The sequence below is a fragment of the Mirounga angustirostris genome, unplaced genomic scaffold (genome assembly GCF_029215605.1).
Source record: "Mirounga angustirostris isolate CCGP_5_RB_7025 unplaced genomic scaffold, mMirAng1.0.hap1 SCAF_1, whole genome shotgun sequence".
Lineage (NCBI taxonomy): Eukaryota > Metazoa > Chordata > Mammalia > Carnivora > Phocidae > Mirounga > Mirounga angustirostris.
In genome coordinates this window covers 214,301,220-214,318,198 of record NW_026991709.1, presented here as the reverse complement: position 1 = coordinate 214,318,198, position 16,979 = coordinate 214,301,220, and the positions used below count along the sequence as shown (strand labels likewise).

General features: G+C 65.2%; 1 protein-coding gene across 13 annotated transcripts; it reads left to right on the top strand.

Annotated features, from left to right (window-relative positions):
- Window positions 1-17: 17 nt before the first annotated feature.
- On the top strand, window positions 18-16,963 carry SPPL2B (signal peptide peptidase like 2B). 13 transcript variants are annotated; one of them, XR_010406246.1, is made up of 16 exons: window positions 18-165; window positions 5,358-5,477; window positions 6,155-6,367; window positions 6,744-6,833; window positions 7,529-7,668; window positions 7,989-8,131; window positions 8,393-8,489; window positions 9,284-9,400; window positions 10,468-10,549; window positions 11,150-11,224; window positions 11,305-11,367; window positions 11,453-11,552; window positions 11,807-11,884; window positions 13,211-13,371; window positions 14,398-15,397; window positions 15,489-16,963. XR_010406246.1 is itself a non-coding variant. In XM_045863399.3 (15 exons), exons 1-15 carry the CDS (start codon window positions 106-108, stop codon window positions 14,641-14,643), a joined length of 1,755 nt encoding a protein of 584 aa, XP_045719355.1. In that variant the 5' UTR covers window positions 18-105; the 3' UTR covers window positions 14,644-16,963. The 13 variants fall into 13 exon arrangements, 12 of the variants coding, with proteins under 12 accessions (XP_045719355.1, XP_064430616.1, XP_064430609.1 ...); XM_045863399.3 differs by having other exon boundaries at window positions 6,185-6,367; window positions 14,398-16,963; XM_064574546.1 differs by having other exon boundaries at window positions 11,471-11,552; window positions 14,398-16,963.
- The last annotated feature ends 16 nt before the right edge of the window (window positions 16,964-16,979 follow it).

Genomic DNA, 16,979 nt, shown 5'->3' with positions numbered 1-16,979 from the left:
TTCCCCCGCGCGCAGGCGCGGAGCTCACACGGCGCAGGCGCGCCCGGGCGCGCCGGGGCGTTGCTGGGAAACATCTGGCGACGCCTGCGGCTCGGACCGGCGGATATGGCGGCGGCGGCGGCGCTGGCGCGGGTCGCGGCGGCCTTCCTCCTCCTCGCGGCCCAGGTGAGGCTGCGTCGGCCCCGCCGGCCCCCCGGCTGCGGCCCCGGCCCCTCTGCCCCGGGCCCAGCGCAAGCCCCGCCCGGCCTGGCCTGGGGGCCAGCCTCGGGTTTGCGCGCCCCCCGCGCGGGTGGCCCCCGGGCCGGGAGCCGGGCCGTGACCTTGCGGGCCTGTCCCCGGCCACTGTGTCTTCCCCGCCTTGCAGCCCTCCCCAGCTGCAGCGTCGCGCAGCTGCGCTGGGTCTGGAGTTTGGGAGTCCTGCTCCGTTTCGAGGTGTCCAACCGCCGCCGGGGACGCCCCTGCCTGGCTGCGTGGTCTTGGCCAGGCGGCTGCCCATTTGCGAGCCTCAGTTTCCCCTTTCGCGCGATGTTAGCGCCCGCCTGCGTGGTTGCGGTAAGCCGGCCGGCACGGCGCCCAGTGCCTGGCAGCCTCGGGGAGCGGCCAGGAGCCCATCCCTGGAAGTGGGGCCGGATGGCCGCCCCATATTCTGTCCGGTGACCTTGGGCGAGGGAGGTCCCCCGTTTGGGTGGCAGTGGCTCATCTGCAAAAGGAAGAGTACAGTGAGGACCCAGCGAGGTGATGCACATGGGGTGGTTTATGTGCAGCGTGCTCCTTCTTGGGCACTTAAAGGTAAGGGTCTCCGGGGCTAGTGGGGGGTCTGCCACCAGCCGGCTGATGGACCTACATCATCATGAGCGCGTCTTTTATTTGCAGGCCCTCCCTGCCTCTCCCCTGTGTCATGCAGCTCTGGGAACGGTGTCCCTAACGTTAAGCCCTGCGAACGCAGCCATTCACCTTGACCTGCCCACCCCAGCCCCCCACCTCTCTACCATAGCCTCCGGTGGCTGGTGCTCTCCCACGTCCCCAGTCTGTTCCCGACACAGCAGGAGTGATGTGTTTGAAAGTGTGTCAGGTCTTGTTGCGTCCAGTGCATGTGGGAGGTCTCTGTGGTTTGGCTGCTTGGGAAGCTTCCCCTCCGTTTCTAGTCTGCTGAAGGCACTCTGCTCTCTGGTCTTCCCCGTGTCCCTGGAATGCCCCTGGTCATCTTTCTGGTCTCAACTTAGTTGTTTTTCCGTCCCCCACCCCCGGACAAGTTCCCTGGGCTGCCCCTTCCCCAGCTCTTGGCCAAGCCTCCGTACCTCCCCCAACCCTACTCCCTCATTTTCCTAAGCAAGTCAAGGAGGGCAGGGACATTTTGAAAGAGAGCAAAATGAGAAGTGGACACAGGGTAACGGGAGCACCATGGAGGGAGTGACCCAGTTTGCCTGGGAAGGCTTTGTGGAAGCAGGGGCACTTCAGGGGTGTTCTGAAGGATGAACAGGAGTTTGCCAGGTCTTGAAGGCAGAGGGAGGGTGTTGCGGGTGATGAGCAGCTTGAACAGGGGTGAAGGTGTGAGAGCTGACGACTTACTTTGAGCAGGTGAGGAGTCCACTCTGGCTAGTAATGCAGGGTGGTATAATGCTTACACCCTGAGAAAGATGACACCCCAAAGGAGGCCCTCAGGTGCACTTGAAGGGAGCTGGGGTTGCCCCTTCAGCTGAAGGGCACAGGGAGGGGGCAGCAGGAGTGGCTCCCAGGAAGAGGGTAAAGGGCAGGCCAATCTGTGGCCTCCCTGGGCTGGGCTGGGCAGATCAAAGGCAGGTGGTGGAAGGCTCATGGTGCTCCTGGGCAGGCTGAGGGTTTTGAACTTTGTCCTGTGTGCAAGCAGAGGACGGTGTCAGAGCATGTGATGAGAGCACTTCAGCTGGTTCTTCCCAGAACAGAGCCCGGGCCCGTGTGTCTGTCTGCCCCGAGATAGGACAGACGGCATTGTGGTGGGTGGGAGTGGTTCTTTGTGGAAGTTTGGGTCCCAGTGCCTGAGAATAAGACTAGCTTTCCACTGGCTGGGACGCTGCTTGTGGGCAGCCCTGAATTCATTTGCTACCATTTTGTGACCCTGGGAGAGGGATTCCCCAAATATACGGGTCTCCCCAGTGGCTACAAGATGTGCACATAAAGACAGTGGTGGAGGCTGTCACTCAGCAGATCTGAAGTCACGTTAGTGCCCTCCCACCCCTTTCCTCCCTTCTCCACTCCTTCACCTGTCCCCTCTGCCCCTCCTCCACCTCTCCTCCTCCTCCACCTGTCCCCTCTGCCCCTCTAACACCTGCCGCCTCCCAACTCCTCCACCTGTCCCTGCCCGTCCTCTGCCTCAACATCTCTTTCCAAGCTTCCTGGGTTCTTATTTTCTCCACCCTCTTTTAGAACTTACCAAGTCTTAGAAGGACGACTGCTTCCAGCCTGGACTCATTAGCTTTTCTTAAACCGCCTGATGTGGAATGCCTGCATGGTCTCCCCGAAGCATGGTTTCCCTAGAAGTGCCTGAACCTGCTTGGCGATTGTGATGTGTCAGAAGGTGGCCTGTCTGGTAGTCCCAGTGATTTCTGGCTCTCCAGATTGGGATGGGCCATGCTGGACTGAATAGCACTGGGTCCTTTTGAAGAACTTCTGATCCCTTTAACTCTGCGGGGGAGGAAACCATACTCTGGCATTTGACATAAGAACAGGCTGATTTCCTAATGGGAAGCCGGTTGTGCAGACTGTGGGGAGAGGGGTCCATGAGGTGGGCTTCTGCACTCTCAAATGACCTTTTTAAAGAGAAGCAGCTTCTGTGCATTCCCGTTTTACACAAACGACACTTCCCCCACAACCTGGATCCCACAGAACAGGGGTCAGCAGTGTCCTGAAAAGGGCCAGACAGTGAGTCTTTCTGGGCCAAGTGATCTCTGTCGCAACCACGCAGCTCTGTAGGAGTCCTGAGAGCCGCCAGAGGCCCTGCATACGGGAATGGGGCAGCTGTGTTCCAGTGAAACTTTATTTAGAAGCACAGGAGGTGGGCTGCACGAGGCCTCTGGGTTGAGCGGTCCTCTGTTCCCCACAATGGCCCATGGTAAGGAGGCGCCAGGGGTTCTGAGCATGGGGTGACCCTTTGGAAGGGGTGTACAGCCAGGTAGAGCACTTAGGGCCAGGTTGGGGGTGCCCTTGGGGGGCAGTCTGGTGGGGAGAATGGAAGAGAGGACTCCTAATGCTGCCTCTGGTGGAGGGAGTGAGGTGACACGTGAGGTGCCTGGAGGTTGGCCAGGGCGGGTGGCGGAAGGGCGCGGCCTTTGTGAGGTGCTCCAAGACCCCTGGTTGGCCTCGGGCCGCGTCCGGCCCTGCCCTCGCAAACCTGGGTTCTGGGAGCTCAGTGCATGAGCATGGCTTCCCCGCGCACCCCCAGCAGTGCACGAGGCGTTCAATGCCTCCCTCGAGGCAACAGGCCATGGCGTCAGATCAGAGGTGCCCGCCGGAAGAGTGGTGGTCGGGGACCCTGGAGAGGACGAGGGCGCGCACCCCGCACCCCTGTCGGCCTGCCAGCCACAGGGTTGGGATGCCCTGGGGTCTCCATGCTGCCGCCACAGCAGCGTGACCAGGGTGGGGTGAGAAGCTCCTGGAGTGGCCGGGGCCTTGCTGAGCTTCCACCGATGGTCTGGCTGAACGGAAGCCGGTCACTGCCCCAGGCCTGGTGTCGGGGGCCGCGATCCATCAGGACCCTCGGGCCCAGTCAGCTGCACGCTCTGCCCCCACGGCGAGGCATGTGTCTTACGGTGCTGGCTGGACCCTATCAGGCATCTGTGTCAGGCAAGCAGCTCTAGCTGTTTGGCTCCTTGGCAGATTCTTGGGGTTCCAAGGAGGGGGTTTCCCATCTTAGTCTTGGACGTTTGCAGCCTAAGGAGAGCGCAAGCTACATGGGCCCCAGGAGCCCAAGGTGCGCAGAGCAGGCTTCCGGGCCAGGTTGCAGGGCCCCCTGGGGGAGTGGTGGCTGGACTGACCCCCTCGGCTCCTAGCACCGGGCTTCTCTCCTGAGACCCCCTCCCTCAGCAGGCCCCCAGGAGCTACTCAGACTTGGGGTGAGCCTGCCTAGGGGCAGAGCCACCAAGACCTGGGCCCCAAATGCTGTGTGACCCGCTGTTGACGAAATCCGAGGACGAAGGCTGTGCTTGTGGGGGGTCCTTTGCCCCAGCCCGAGCCCAGGGTAGGGGAGGAGGTGGGAGAGGGCCCCCTGCACTCCCGTCCGCCAGCCAGCCAGGCAGCAGCTCTAGGGAGGGGTGCAGTGGTTCAGGCAGGAGATGTGGGTGAGCAGGGAGTGGGGACACCTTTGTATGAAACAACGGTTTTTCACGGAGATTAAGCTGGTGTTCAACAGAAAAGATGAGAGTCAGCCCCTCTGTCCCAGGCCCCCAGCCATCCCACTGTCCTTGAGGGTTATCCAGTGTTTCGAGAACTGTGGGTCCTGCCCCTGTGCCTCGCTTTGAAGTCAGACAAAGCTTGCTGGGTCCTCCTGACCCTCTGGGTGTGGCCCTTCCCGAGCAGCCAGCTCCCCTGTGGGGGACCATGATGCTCTAGCTGCCCCTTCCTCCTTCTGGGAAGCCGGGGCTGGGTGGGGAGACAGGCTTCGCTGGCTCGGGGTCCTGGGGAGAGAGCTGTCCGTGCCCTGTTGGTGTCTGCATGACTCTTTCTCTGTTGTGAAGTCTCACAGTTCCCAGCCCCAGAGCCGCCCGCCCTGCAGACCGCCTACTTCCTGCCACACCTCCGAACCCGCGGTCGGTCCCCACTGGGATCCCACTGGTCTGTGCCTGGCAGGGGCCAGTCATGTGACCAAGGCTCCGAGGTTTCCCTGGAAAGTGAGGTGTGGCACACGGAGCCGGCTGGCCTCAGCAGTTAGTGGCCAATAGGTAGTCTTTCCAGGAGCCTGCGGGTCAGGGGCAAGGAAGTTTCCAGGCCTGGCAGGCCTTGCCCTGTGTTCCTGGCCTCGAGCCAGCACCTAGGCCTGGGGGTGGATCTGCAGGCTCACCGTGTCCTCCTCGTGACAGAGCCACAGGGTTTTCATTCTCCCTGTGCCGTCCATCCCGCGAGGGCCCTGTGAGGTGGTGCTGTCCCTGCCGTGGGAGCAACAGGGAGGGGACCTGACGGCGCAGTCAGCACCCGGGTCTCCCTGGGGAAGACGTTCCTGCCCTGGCTGCCCTGCCTTGTTTTCTCCACCATAAGATGCCTGCTGGTGTCCCATCTGTCCTGTAGGAGGGCGGAAACCAGCCCAAACCCTGGGCGGGGGGTGTCCTTGTTTGGCTCAGGCCCAGCTGCTTCTGCCGAGCTCTCTGACCGCTGCCTTGTTGCTGCAGGTGGCCTGTGAGTACGGCATGGTGCACGTGGTCTCCGAGGCAGGGGGCCCCAAAGGCAAAGACTACTGCATTCTCTACAACCCACAGTGGGCCCACCTGCCACATGACCTTGGCAAAGCGGTGAGTGCCCGCTGGGGCCCTTCCTCATGAGGGTCTTCCCACTGGGGTCTTTCCTTGTGGGCCTGGCAGGCCTGGAGGTGCTCTGGGGTGCCCCCTCTGGACTTGGGGTCGGGTCTGTCCTGCTGACTGCCACCCCTCTGCTCCCCAGCCTAGTCCCTGGAGGGGCTGCTAGATGTCTCATCTTGCAGGGAGCCTGCTGGAGGACAGAGGAAGGGCCTCAGCTGTGAAACCAATGTGGGGGTCACACTCCAGGGGCTGCTGGGATCTCAGATGGCCTCTCTGGGCCTTGGTTTCCTTGGTCAGAAACAAAAGATATCCAACAGAAGATGTTGTTGAGGAATGGCCCCCGCCAGGGGCACTGGCCAAGCCCCCGCACGCTGGACCGGGGCTGGCTGGCAGAGGGGTCCTGAGGAGTGAGGACTGGCCGCACGTGGCATGGTGGGTGGGTGATTCTCACCCTCAGGCCACTGCTCCCGCCTGCCGTGGAGGCAGGGAGGGTCTCCCAGCGGGCCTCCTCTGAGCACTCACCCGCCTCTGTCCCTCCTGTTTGCCTTGCACTTGGGTGTGTGTATGTGTATGCTCGTACATGTGTGCGCATGGATGGGTGTGAATGTGCATGTGCAGGGGCGTGTGAATGTGCGCGCACGTGGGCCCCCCGCCCCTCCGTTCTTTCCTAGACTAGCTGGTGTAAGCGCCACCCTCCCCAGTCTCTCCTGCAGCTGCGGGACTGGACGGCCTCCGTGCTCTGCTCTGCACCCGACCTCCCCGCCAAAGGCTTCAGCAACCAGATCCCGCTGGTGGCCCGGGGAAACTGCACCTTCTATGAGAAAGTGCGGCTGGCGCAGGGTGGCGGGGCCCGCGGGCTGCTCATCGTCAGCAAGGAGATGCTGGTAGGGCCCCAGGAGTTGGCTGACCGTGGCTGTGGACGCATCCTCTTGGAGGGGCCGTGTCCCAGAGCAGCCCTGGGAGTTCTGTAGGGTTGTCCTCCTATAAGGCCTCGGGGCAGAGCTCTGGGGGTGCCTCCTGAGGGGCAGGTGGCATCCCAGGGTAGATTGGCACCTAAGCGACCTGACCCTAAGGCTTAAAAGTGAAGAGAGAGCTTTTCCTCCCCCAGTGGGGAGAGACAGACAGACACACACCACACACACAAACCCCATCTCCGCTCCCCCCCCCCAAGAGGGCTGGCTCTGCGGGCCTGTCTCTCACCCTGGGTGGGCCTTGGTAAGCCGTCCCATCATTCCCACACCCCCTCCTCTTGGCCCCCAGGTCCCCCCAGGAGGCAACAAGACACAGTATGACGAGATTGGGATTCCCGTGGCCCTGCTCAGCCACAAAGACATGCTGGACATCTTCAAGGTAGGGCCCCCTGCTCCCTCCAGGCTGCACCTGGTCCAGGGCCGTAAGTACCTGGTGGGCAGGGACCCAGGAGCGAGGCCGCCCACTGGGCTGGTGGGTGGGTGGTTCTTGTCACACTCGTCACCAGCTCCCCGGGAAAGCCTGGTGGTGCCACTGAGCAGCGGGAACGGAGAACTGGCCCCAGAGGTCAGGGCGCCCAGGGCCTCTCCGCCACGCAGCTGCTGGGCACTGGCTCCCAGGCCAGCCGACCCTGCCCACGTCTGGCCTGTCTGACCAGAGGCCCGTGTTCACCCACGGTTTGGGGAGTTGGTTTGGGAGCCAGCGAGCTTCCAGACACAAGCAGAACAGGCACGTTCAGTCTTTGTGGAAGCGTCTGCACGTTTCCATCCTGACTGCAGCTTCCACAGCTCTCCCCAGCCAGCCAGACGCTTCCCAGGCGACGTGCCCCATTCTGTGCGTGCACACGCGTGTCCTGGTTTAGGGCTTGTGTCCACGTGTGCACGGGCCCCTCAGCTGACCTCGTAGGAAGCTTGTTCTGCCAGAGTTGATTTCTTTGGGGTGGGAGCGGTGGGTGAAGCATGGGCTCCGGGGGTCCCCCCAAGACAGGCTCTCCCTGGGCCTCGGCTCTCTGGGGTGGGCTTGGGGACAGGGGACGGCGGCCCTAACCTTGAGCTCTGGTGCGTTTTCTGAGGCAGAGTTTTGGCCAAGCAGTGAGGGCAGCGCTATATGCCCCCAACGAGCCCATGCTGGACTACAACATGGTCATCATCTTCATCATGGCCGTCGGCACCGTCGCCCTTGGGGGCTACTGGGCCGGGAGCCGGGACGTGAAGAAGTGAGTGCCCAGGGAAGCCTGTGACGTGTCCGTGCTGGATGGGGTCCATGGGTGGTCTCAGCGCTGGACGAGGGGATCCCGTTGCTCTCCATCAGAGTGGCTGTGGCTCTCGGGGCTGGGGGCCCCCCTTGTGGCCCCTCACTGCACGGTCTCGTGAGGTCCCTGGGGTCGGCCTGGTGCTCTTGTGGACAACGTGGCAAGGACACGCAGTGGGTGTGGAGAGGGTGCCCCTTGGCCCTGCCTGTCCCCCCCTGTCCCGGGGCCCCTGGGCGCTGTGCCAGCCGGCAGGGCATCCCCCAGCCCCGTCTGTGCCTCCGTAGAAGGTACATGAAACACAAGCGGGATGACGGGCCCGAGAAGCAGGAGGACGAGGCCGTGGACGTGAGCCCCGTCATGATCTGTGTCTTTGTGGTCATGTGCTGCTCCATGCTGGTGCTGCTCTACTACTTCTATGACCAGCTCGGTGCGTCCCTGGGGCGCCCGGGGAAACCGAGGCCCGGGCCCCAGTCCCCCCGGAGAAGCTGCTTGGTTGTGGGGTGAACGGAGGCCGCCATCCCCAGCCCAGAGGAGGGGGCCTTGGGCCGGGAGCCATCCCTCCCATCCACTGGGTGCTGGCCACCCTGAGGGGCAGGTGGCATCACAGCCCCACGGAACTCTTCCTGGGGGCGGGGGGGCGGGGGGCCCCAGGCGGCCCCTGCCCCTCAATGCCTGCCCCACCCCGCAGTCTATGTGATCATCGGGATTTTCTGCCTGTCCTCCTCCACGGGCCTCTACAGCTGTCTGTCACCATTGGTCCAGAGGCTGCCATTTGGCAGATGCAGGTAGGCCCCCGTGGGCGGCCCCTGCCCGGCCTGGCACCCACGCTCTGCTCGCCCAACTCCATTGGCCTCCCGTCTCCTGGTTCCTGAAGCTCCGAGCTCTGCTTGGACAGTGCCGAGGATGCCCTCCCTGTCCCGTGGCCCCAGTCTGGCATGGCGTGGGCAGGCATCCCACACTCGCTCAGCGCTGGCGGGGGCTCCCGGCCTCAGCAGCAGGGCAGAGCAGGGACGTGGGTGGTGGTTCTCTGGCCTCCCTCTCCCCGCATCCCGTTCCAGCTCAGGCCCAGTGGGGACAGCGTGGGTGCCTGTCGGTCCCAGGCAGGGGTGGCAGGGCAGGGCCATGTGGGCGCAGGTGCTGCTGGTCCAGGCCTGGGCGGGGGCGGGGGGCTCACCTGCCAGGGGCCTGGTCTGGTTCTGAACAGGCCGGCGGCCCACCGCTGAAAGGTTTAGACGAAGACGGATGGGTGCTCAGAAAGCTCAGCTCGTGGGGTGAGGCCTTTTCAGGCTGCTGTCCAGGGTCAGAGGTCAGGAGCCTGCAGCAGGCAGGGCGGTGGGCTCCTGCGGGCAGGGCGCTGGCTGAGGTGTGCCCACGCCTGAGTGCCCACCCCAGCTCCGCTCTGCTCTGCCCTGGGGGACCTCCCTTCCGGAAACGCCATAAGGCGTGAAGACCGATGTTAATAGGGAACGTGGAGCGGAAGAGGGGGCAAGGCAGGGGAGTGGGGCAGGGGGTGAGGTGACCCCCTGGGTGCTGGTGGTGGCCAGGAGCCGGCCGCCCCTGACGGCCCCCCCGCCCCCAGGGTCCCCGACAACAGCCTGCCCTACTTCCGCAAGCGCCCTCGGGTCCGCATGCTGCTCCTCGCCCTGCTCTGCCTGGCCGTCAGCGTGGTGTGGGGGATCTTCCGGAACGAGGACCAGTGAGTGCCGCCCCCTCTGCGGGCTGTCCTCAGACGCTCCCTGGGCCTCGCCCCCCCGAGGCTGCGAGTGTGGGCTGTGTGGCGGCCAGGTGCTGCCGCCCGCATTCGGTGTTGGCGCGTTTGTCCGGCTGCCGTGTGAGCGGCGGCGATGGGGATCTGGATACGAGCCGCCCGCCCTCCTGGCCCCAGGTGCCCCGAGCGCGGGCCCTCCAGGCGCCTCGGCGGGGCCCGGTGCCCCGGTGCAGGGAGGCCTGGAGGCTGCAGGCCCCCCCGCCGCCGCCAGCCCCTCTGACACCATCTGGCGCTCCGTCTGAGCCTCTCGTGGGGCAGTCAGCCGCTCTTGGCCGCGCTGCCGCTTGGAGCCCCGACAGATTTAATTGGCAGAAGGAAAACGTGAAAATATTTTGAGTCCTTTGTACACAAAGAGAACGCGAGCTCTCACAGTTAGACTCAAGCCAGGAGACTTGCTCCGTTCTGTAAAATTAGAACCGGCCCTGTTCCCCCGCGTCCGGGCGCCCCCTGGCCGCCTGCGAACCTTCTCTTTGTTCTTCGCGGCCGCCCCGCCCGGGAGAGGCTTTCGTCCTGGTTCCACGAGGGTGACCCGGGTGTGGGCAGGGGCGAGGCTGCACGCGGCGCACGTGGCCCTGCGGTGGCGGCTCCCTGGTGGTGCCGGGGTCACACGTTTGCCTCTGCGTCCCCTCTGCCTGTCCGTCCCTGAGCCCCCGTCTCCCGGGCCGAGAGGTGGGGTGTGGAACCTGGCTGGGCAACAGTTTGACTTTTCTAAATTGTGTAAAAAATAGTTTTGAAGAGAGATTTGAGTCCTGTAGCTGCACGACGCCCCCGTGCCCGCCCCATGATGTGTTTGCGGTGTCGGGGTCGGCGGTCGCTGCCCCACCTGTGCCCAGCACAGCGAGGGGCCCTGCCTGCCCTCCTCGGGGCCCGCGCCCGGGGCGTCACAGCGTGACAGGGTCGGGCTGGGCGGGGGCAGCTCGGGAAACTCAGCAGCGGAGGAAGGAGCGACCGGCAGAGCCCCTGCCCCAGCGGGTGACCGCCGCTCTGCCTTCCAGGTGGGCCTGGATCCTTCAGGACGCGCTGGGCGTCGCCTTCTGCCTGTACATGTTGAAAACCATCCGCCTCCCCACTTTTAAGGTGAGAGCCCCAGGACGTGGGGCCGTGGGCTGCGGCATCCTGAGGGCCTCCTCCGTGTCCGCCGCGTGCCTCGAGCGGCTCAGGCCTGCCCTCACCCGCCTGTGCTCGGGCGTCCCTGCCCTCCGTGGGCAGCGTGGTCGTTGTGCCTTGGTCTCTCCCGCCGCCTCCCCAGTGACAGGGCTTAAGGGGCCGCTGAGACCCGCCTCCCAGCATGGCAGCCACGCCAGTGACCCCCGGGCCGTGAGGAGGCCCGGAACCCTCCCGGGGGGGGGGGTACTCACATGGGCAGGCAGGTGCGGTCGGCGGCCCCCAGCCGAGGCCCCAGGCCGTCGTCCCCAAGGAGGAGCATGCGGGGAGCCGTGACGGGCTCGGCACCCCACATCCACGGCGACCGGTCACACAGCGTGTGACCGTCCCCCAGAAACCTCGCGAGCCTGACCTCGTGGTGCCAGGGGCGGGACTGGGTTTGCGCAGATGTCCCCTTGCGGCTTTGTCCCAGTGGCACCCCTGAGCCTTGTGAGGGGCGTGAGGGGTGGGACGCGTGCTGGGGTCTGTGTGCCTGCCGGCACCTCGCCGGCCATCAGGACCTCGCCTCCCCAGGCCTGCACGCTGCTGCTGCTGGTGCTGTTCGTCTACGACGTCTTCTTTGTGTTCATCACGCCCTTCCTGACCAAGGTGGGCGCCCCGCCCGCGCCCCGCTGCCGCACCCCCCGCCCCGCGCTCCCTCCTCTCTGACGCGGTCCCCCCTTTGTTAGAGCGGGAACAGCATCATGGTGGAGGTGGCGACCGGGCCCTCGGACTCGGCCACCCACGAGAAGGTACGTAGCGGGCCCACGGCCGGGGCGCTGCCGGGGGAAGGGGGGCTCAGGCGGTCCTGGAGCCTGCTGCCCCCTCGCCCCCCAGCTCCCCATGGTCCTGAAGGTGCCCAGACTGAACGCCTCGCCGCTGGCCCTGTGTGACCGGCCCTTCTCCCTACTGGGCTTCGGGGACATCCTGGTGCCAGGTACTGGGGCGCGCCACGCTGGGGTGGGTTCCCGGGGAGCGTCTGGCCAGGGTGGCCGGCAGGTGCAGCCGGAGTGGAGCAGGCGGGGGCGGGCAGCCCCCCGGGCTCCTGTGTTGCTCGTGGCGGCCCTTGTGCTGGGCCCTCCTCCGCACCGAGGGGTCTGTACCTGGCCGCTGGCCAGTGGGCCGGCCGTCTGGAGGAGCGGGGATGGCGCACGCTCTCACGGCGCCCGGCCCACGCCCTTCTCCCCGCAGGCCTGCTCGTGGCATATTGCCACAGATTCGACATCCAGGTACAGTCGTCCAGGGTCTACTTCGTGGCCTGCACCGTGGGTAAGCGCCCTTGAGCCCGGACCCGGAAGCGGGCTCGCCTCGCGCCCTTCCTCTTGTGTCCCCACGACTCTTGAGGTCGCGTGTCCTTCCTCGTATTCTTTTTCTTTCCTCTTCTGTCCTCGTCTCCCGCTTGTTTCTCTGGTTACCAAAGCCGTTCACGCAGAAGTGACCTTTTCTGTGGGGCCCCGATTGCTTTTAACGTTTTGCAAAGCGGTTGGATTGCCCGCCTCTGGCCAGCCCTCCAGGAGGAGCCGCGAGCTCACCCGATGCCGCCTGTCGGCGTGCACGCGTGCTCCCCCCCACCAGGCGGGAGGCGTTCTGACCCCCTTGTCGTGCGTGGGGGGGGCAGCCAGGCCCGGCAGAGGGGAGGCCCCAGGGCGACCCAGGCTGACCTTCCGGGTGCACTTCGGGGTCGGCACCGTCTGCCCCTTCCCACCCTGGCTCCTGCAGGTGCGGGCACGCCCCCTCGTCCCCCTCGCCATCCCTGGACCTCCCCTTGGGCTTTGCGTCCTCGCGATGGTCCTTGAAGTGCCACTGCGGGGGTTCTGTGTGCGGCCCCGTTTGTCAGGTGGTTTCTGTAGTTCCTTGTCGTCGAAACCGCACACCTCTTATCGGCAGCAGACGCCTTTATTCCTCCGTAGTTGGCTTCTGTTGAACCACTTCTTTAGGACGTGGGCTAAGTGTCAACAGCGCTCTCCCCCCGCAGCGCCAGGTGAGGACCAGACAGGAGCTGCGGGCGGAAGTAGGTGCTAGAGACCAGCTGTGAAGGTTTGTTTTCTCGTAGCTCCTTCCTGAGGTCCCTGAGGTCGCGGTCAGGACGGGGAGCCGCTGTGTTGTGGGGGAGCCCACACGCCGTGTTCGTGCCGGACAGAGAGCCGGCCCCCTCACCCCTCACCGCCTCCCGGCTGTTTCACGAGAGCGGAGGTGCCCTTCTGTACCCCCACGGGCCGCTCACCGAAGTTTGGATTTCCTGATTTTGTGCATATGTTGCTTGCGTGCAGCATTCTCTTTCTACCTGAACGCCTAGAGAACGGGACAGTCAGGCGCGGTCACAGGCCTTCGTCTAGCGGCCTCTCTGGGTCCGGAGCCTGGGCCTCGCCGCCGCCCGACTGTCGCCCCCGCCGGCCTCCTGCCCGTCCCAGCGCGGCCGGGCGGGACCGTGCGTCCGGAGGAAGCCGGCCGGTCCGTGCGCGTGCAGCCCTCCCCGTGTGCCCGTCCGGCGCTCCGCCTCCCCGGTCCCGGGTGCTCCTCGGTCCCGCTCCGGCGTGCCCACGGCGGGGGTGCGGGGCCGTCAGCCGGGGTGACGCGCGGCCCGTCTCTCCGCAGCCTACGGCATCGGCCTCCTGGTGACGTTCATGGCGCTGGCCCTGATGCAGCGCGGCCAGCCCGCTCTCCTCTACCTGGTGCCCTGCACGCTGGTGACAAGCTGCGCCCTGGCGCTCTGGCGCAGGGAGCTGGGCATGTTCTGGACGGGCAGCGGCTTTGCGGTGAATACCAGTTTGCTATGACTGTCTGCGAGCGGTAATAACCCCATAAGCCCTAACTAGAATTACAGTTGAGTAAAACCTTCCGGTTTCACGACTAAACCCCACAGCCCGTGTCCCGTGCTCAGTGTTTCCCCGTCCCCACGAGGTTTGCTTTGCTGTCGTGTCCCTGTGGCTCTGTCCCTTTGGGTGTGGCTTGAGCACAGTGCCAGTCCCAAGGGGCGGTAACACCCCATCGGATTGGACCTTGGCTTCCGGCTGTTCCCACCGTCAGGGATGCGGCGCAAGCTCAGGGCCCCGGAGCTCCTCTCCAGGGTGGGCTCACGGCGCTCATCTTGGTGCTGCCGGTTTTTGCACCAGACGAGGGGGCTGGAGGCCCCTCGTACCGTAGCATCGTGCGTTCGATGTGAAAGCACGAGGTCTCGTGTGTCCGCGCCCCAGGCTGTGCTGACCTCCTCCCGCTGCCTGTCAGTGAATCACGGGGAGCAGCCCCTCCGTGGCGGGAGCTCCGAAGGGCCCTAGGCATCTCCCGAGTGTGACCCGCGGCCCCCAGGGCGGAGCCTGTTGAGCGTGTTTTGGAAGTGGAAACATGCATCCTCTCCATCCCGGCCTAGAGACGCTGAACGGAGTGGGGCTCCAGGGCACCCCATTAATTAACCAGACGATGTAACCCGGTGATGGGGCTTTTCGCCCTCCCCCGGACCCTCGGGGAAGCACCCCGGCTTCACTGCCTACCGTCCTCAAAGGGTCTCAGTCCCAGTGAGCGCTGGCTTTGCCACAGAGCAGGTAGCTTAGTTCTGGAAGGTTCAGGAGGTGGGGAACGAGCCAAACACGTCAGAGCCAGGGTTTCTACCTTGGGTGGCCATCCCGTGGCCCGCCTGCTGGTGGTCGTAGGTGGTCCCGAGGGAAGGTGGCTCCTGGGCCTGGAGCTGGACCCTCCAGGGACGCTGACTCCTCTGCCCTCCCGCCCTAGGCTGCCCCCCAGGCTTTCCCGACCCGCCCCACACCTGACTGCGGCCTCTCTTACAGAAGGACCTACCTCAGTCTCCTTGGGCGCCATCTGCAGCCGAGGACCCGCAGCCTCGGAAGGACTCCGACACCGGCCTCCCCCAGCCGCCTCCAGGCGAAGGACTGGCCAAGTGCCCCCCGCCCACGGAGCAGCCCCCGGAAGTGTCTGCGCCCGAGGAGATGGGGGCCGGAGCCCCCCCGCAGGAGCCCACAAGCCCCGCAGGCCCCACCCCCGAGCCCACGAGCCTGGTAGGCGCCTCGGCCTAGGAGGTGGCGCAGACTCTCAGGCCCTCGGGGCTGTCCCGCCACGCCGAGAGACCCCGAGACTGGACCTGCCCGGCCCCCAACTTGGTGCTCCGGTCTGGCCGATGTCCCCGCTCTTTCTCCTCGAGCCGAGCCCAGCTGCAGCCCGGACCCTCTCCAGCCCCGCTCCCAGCTCGCGTGGCTGCCACGAGCCCCTGCCCCGCTCTGGCCCACGACGTCACCATCCGCGTCACGCGAGCGTCCAGCTCCACGGTCCTGCCTGTCAACTCGGTGTTTCCTTGGCAAGGGCAGGAAGCGCCACCTCCGACCGCCCACGGCTACAGATCGCCCACATCTGGTGCTTACCACGCTGCCGCTTCCCTCAGGTGGTCGCCCGCGCCACACTGGGCCGGACGCCGGTCGGCAGAGCCCCGTAGTGCAGCCCGGCTGGTGTGCGTGCCGCCGGCTGGCCGGGGTCGGCGGGGGCCGCGCAGGAGCCTCTTCCGTCCGCCCGGGCCGCCCGCATCTGTGGTCCAGCTTCGCCGCCTGCTAATAAACGGCCACGACTTGTTGAACTCGGGTGGTGTCGCCTCTTGGGTCTGAGTCTCTGGGACGGCCCTCGTCGGGGCAGCTGGGCGCCCCGTTCACGGGGCTGCGTCTTTCCCGTCAGCTCCGTTCTTTCGGGTTAGAGGGACTGGGGGGTGCCCCCACCCGCCTCATGACATCTGCACGCTCCCAACCCCACCCCAGCCCGGCCTCTGGGAACAACACTGGCCAGGCGAGCGCACTTTTTATTTAAACCACCTGGGAGCTTCTAGAATGTGGAGAATATTCTGGAACTGGCATTTTGTCTTCTACCTCACTGACAGGGCTCTGCGAACGTCACGACGGGAATGCTGCAGCAGGACTGGCCGCGGGGCGGCGGCCCCCACACCGTGGCACACGCCGGTCCACGCAGCCTCCAGCCTCAAGCCCAGAAAGCTGTGTCCACTGACGTGACGTGAAGGAACAGACCCCCCGGCCACGCGGCCCAGCTCTGTCCCCCGTCTGTCTGCTGCTCAGTTGCAGACAGCAGGCACGGGGTCAACCATGATCCATTCCAAAAAATACCAGCGCCAGACAGACTCACTCACAGCCTTTGTTAGCCATGCTGCTCTAAGGAGGAATGATGTTTATTCCAAAAAAAAAAAGACGTCTTCCACCTGTTTGTGTGTCTCTTAAAACAGCAGGTGACCCGGGAGGGAGACCAGCCGGCCCCAGGGAGCCGCCCGACGGGGAGGCCAGACCGGGGTGCAGGGTCTGAGCGGACCGTCCCCACGTCGACCCGCACGTCCCTCGAAGCCATTGTGTACGTTGGCGTAGGAGCCAGAATCTCTCCGTTTTCCGTGTTTGACAAGCGCCGGGGCGTTCGAAGGCGGGTGTTCGTTCCTGGGGTTTCCGCGTGCAGTCTCCGCTCGCTCCTGTTTGAGTCTTACAATTAAACACAGCTTTTGAGAGCTGCTGCTTGGCCCTCGTCTCCTCCGTGCTGTGGCCCCGGCCGGCAGGGTCGGCTGCGCCGAGGTGTGGGAGCGAGTCCACGGCGGCCCGGCGGGGCTGGGTCCCCATCCGCGGCGTGTGAGAGTCGAAGGAAGCTTGGCAGCCTGTCGCGGGCCCGTGGACTTGGTGTGAAGAGCTAGCTGGCCGGCGGCTGGGCTCGCCCCAGCACTCGGCGCGGCCACGGCCAGGACGCTGCTGGACATGGAGATGTGGAGTCCCACGTGGTTTTCCCAGGTCATGGAATAGCCTCCCCTGGATAGTTTTCACCTAGTCAAAAAGGTGCAGCCCTTAGTGAGCGCCTGCGAAGGTCGCCCCCCAGCCCTGCCACCTGCGGTGGTGGCCACCAAGCTGTCCTCCGTGGGAGAGAAGGCGTGTCTCCAGGGCCGCTCCACTAGGCCGCATGGGGCCGACGGAGATGCAGAGACACATCGACTCCTCCAAGACCACCCCGAGACCGGGTGCTCGGCACTGCGCACCGAGGGTCCCCAGCCAGGCCGCAGAGCCCGGGGGCTCTGGTGGCGCACGCCTTGGCCCGCCGGCCCTGCTCGCCCCGGACTGGTGCTGGGCCACGCCATCGTGAGGGTGGCGAACGCGCGGGTGCCCAGGAGGGGGGCCCCATGCGCTTGTGTCCACGGGGAGGGGTAGCACAAGTTGGCGCTGGGGAGACCGAGTTCCTGCTCTGTGTGGTGGGGCACAGCTCTGCGTGGACGTGGGACTGCAGAGTTGGAACAGTGCTGTGAGGACAGCGGTTTTGTTTTCCTGAGTCGCAGGGCTTACATAGTTTTCATTAACTATTCATTCCATCCGTCTTCATTGAGCACCTG

Excerpts from the sequence above, each read along its gene's own strand:
- SPPL2B (XM_064574539.1), top strand. The coding sequence starts at position 106 with ATGGCGGCGGCGGCGGCGCTGGCGCGGGTCGCGGCGGCCTTCCTCCTC. Across the intron at positions 5,478-6,154 it reads CACATGACCTTGGCAAAGCG|ACTAGCTGGTGTAAGCGCCA; the intron begins GTGAGTGCCCGC and ends GTTCTTTCCTAG. Across the intron at positions 8,490-9,283 it reads CTGCCATTTGGCAGATGCAG|GGTCCCCGACAACAGCCTGC; the intron begins GTAGGCCCCCGT and ends CCCCGCCCCCAG.